This window comes from Nicotiana tabacum, chromosome 2 (genome assembly GCF_000715075.1).
Source record: "Nicotiana tabacum cultivar K326 chromosome 2, ASM71507v2, whole genome shotgun sequence".
Lineage (NCBI taxonomy): Eukaryota > Viridiplantae > Streptophyta > Magnoliopsida > Solanales > Solanaceae > Nicotiana > Nicotiana tabacum.
The window spans coordinates 124,769,352-124,772,450 of NC_134081.1; the positions used below are offsets into that span (position 1 = coordinate 124,769,352).

The 3,099-nt window shown below is 34.4% G+C and overlaps 1 protein-coding gene across 1 annotated transcript; it reads left to right on the plus strand.

Annotated features, from left to right (window-relative positions):
* Window positions 1-985: 985 nt before the first annotated feature.
* LOC142167943 (secreted RxLR effector protein 161-like) lies at window positions 986-1,591 on the plus strand. Its single transcript, XM_075228532.1, has 2 exons — window positions 986-1,123; window positions 1,223-1,591. The coding sequence occupies exons 1-2, from the start codon at window positions 986-988 to the stop codon at window positions 1,589-1,591; spliced, it is 507 nt and encodes a 168-aa protein (XP_075084633.1).
* The last annotated feature ends 1,508 nt before the right edge of the window (window positions 1,592-3,099 follow it).

The window sequence follows — 3,099 nt, forward strand, 5'->3', positions numbered from 1 at the left end:
AAAAGTGTGGGGATGTTTGGCTAAAGTTGGTCTACATGAATTTAAACAAGTAATTGTAGGACCTAAGACTTTTGATGCCGCTTTTATTGGTTATACTTAAAACAGTGCTGCATATAGATTTCTATCTTTGAATGATCATTCTATTTGCGAATCTAGGGATGCGGAATTTTTTTATCATGTTTTTCCATTGAAATATAACGTTCCCACTAATGTGCCTAATAATACTTCTGCATCTATATCTGTTAATTCTCATATTGTGCCTTCTTCTAATATTACTGCTAATGATCATGAAAATGAACTTAGAAGGAGTAAGAGACATAGAATTGAAGCTAGCTTTGGTCCTGACTTTATCACTACTTTCTTGACTGAAAATATTGAGCTTGATCTTTTGAATTATGAATTAGTGTCTACCTATTTAATAGAAGAAGACCCTAAGACTTATGATGAAGCAACGAGGTCAATAGATGCTAATTTTTGGAAAGAGGCCATTAAAAGTGAATTAGACTCTATAGTTTCTAATCACACTTGGGACTTGTTTGATTTGCTTAAAGGTTGTAAACATATAAGTAGCAAGTGGATATTTAAGAAGAAATTGAGACCCGATGGTACAATTGAGAAATATAAGGCTAGACTTGTTATTAGGGTTTTTAACCAAAAGAAAGGCGTTGACTACTTTGATACCTATTCTTCCGTAATTAAAATAGCAAATATTAGAACTATTATTGCCTTAGCCTCTATTCATAATTTAGTGATACATCAAATGGATGTTAAAACGGTTTTTCTAAATGGTGATTTAGAGGAAGAGATCTATATGACTCAACCTGAGAGTTTTGTGATCCAAGGACGGGAAAATAAAATATGCAAATTGAGAAAGTATCTATATGGTCTTAAATAGGCACCTAAGCAATGGTATGAAAAATTTAATAGCACACTAGTAGATAATGAGTTTGTTGTTAATGCATCCGATACTTGTGTTTATTCCAAGATGGTAGGATCAGATTGTGTGATTATATGTCTGTATGTGGATGACATGTTAATCTTTGGCCCTAATGTGGATATTGTAAATGAGACTAAGAATTTGTTGTCTTCTAAATTTGAAATGAAAGATCTTGGAGAAGAAGATGTAATTTTAGGGATCAAAATCAAAAGAGCTGCTAATGGTTTTTCATTGTCTCAGTCACATTATATTGAGAAAATATTGAAAAGGTTTGATTGTTTTTAGGTAGCTCATGTGAGAACTCCTTATGATCCTAGCATACACTTGAGAAATAATAAAGAATTTAGTGTTTCTCAAACTAAATATGCTAAGATAATTGGTAGTGCAATGTTTCTCATGAATTATACACGACCCGATATTGCTTATGTTGTTAGTAGATTAAGTAGATATACTCACAACCCCAGTAGTGAACACTGGAATGCTCTTCATCGCTTGCTAAGATATTTGAGAGATACTATGGATTGGTGTTTGTATTTTAATAATTTTTTTGCTGTTTTAGAAGGATTTTGTTATGCAAATTGGGTTACTGACAATGATGAAGTTAGCTCCACTAGTGGCTATGTGTTTACTTTAGGTGCAGGTGCTATTTCATGAAAGTCTTCAAAACAAACTTGTATAGCACGTTCGACCATAGAATGTGAATTTATTGCTCTTGAGTTAGCAAGGCAAGAAGCTGAATGGTTGAGAAACTTATTGGCAGACGTGCCTTTGTGGGGAATATAAACTTCACTAGTATCTTTACATTGTGACTCACAAGCGGCAATTGGAATTGCCAAGAATAGTGTGTACAATGGAAAAAGAAGACATATTCGCATTAGACATGGTACGGTGAAACAATTATTAAAACATAGTGTTATTTCCTTGGAATATATAAGGTTCGAAAGAAATTTGGCGGATCCTTTAACCAAGGGTTTGGCAAGGAGAGTTATCCTTGAAACGTCGAGGAAGATGGGGCTAAAGCCCATGGATGGATTGAGGAAGTATGGTGGATACCCGTTCGTGGTCAAACGAAGCCATATGAGACTTCAATATGCACTATATTTCCTATCCCTATGATGTGTAGTAGTGCTTTATAAGATTGAGCCTATTTTGCTCTTAATGATTCCATTCTTAAGGTGGTCTATATATTGATAGACTTGATGGAATCACCTAAGTGAGTGTAAAGGTGCGGTCGCCTTTTATGAAATACTTGGGATGTCTTTCTAGAGCACTCATGAGACCCAAGGTGTGTGCATGACCATAAAAGCACTTTATTAGTATCGCGGAGTTTGCATAAAATTAAGGATATAGCATGTGTATTGAGGGTCTCAACTCATGTCCATTCAGTTCAAGAGTACTTCACTTTGTGGATATTAGTCGTTGCCTCATTTCACTACGTGTCAATTCAAATCAAAAGATACTGACACTTAAGTACATGTTCCTTCCTTTTGCCCAGGAATTATTCTTATTCTTTATCTTTGCATTAGTGGGGGATTGTTGGTATTATTCCTCTTTAGGCGTTACTCTAATTTGATAATGCAAAGAATAAAGAACACTTTTAATCTACAATTAATCATTGGTTAATTGTCATACCTCTTCACCATTAATTTATTATAACATTTCTAGATTTTATGTATATGCAAAGTGGGAGAATGAAGTTACTACTTCATAAATGGTTCACATTCATTCATATGACAGTTTCTTAACTTTTGTGACTTCGTTTGTGAAAAAATACAACTTTTCAGAAGGTTTGAAGTTACTGTCTTTATAACAATTTTGTCATTAAACCAAAATAAATGTTACATTATATTAACTCACATTTGGCCTCTTACGATTTTCTGATGGAAGAAAACGTAAATGATTTGCCTATATAAACATCATCATTTGTGAGCTAAAACACCAACCAAATATATTATTCTCTCATCCTCTCAAACGACTATTCTTCTTCCTATTTTTCCTCGACAATTCTTTTTTGCAAACTCCAAACTTCCAGCCACGAGTGCACGTGTTTGGAAGTACTGTGGAATCTTGGGGAGCGACCGGTCTTAACGATTTGCACTCAGTCAGACCGAAATCGCTTTCAAGGCACTGCCTTGCCACGACACAATATTTATTCGATAAGT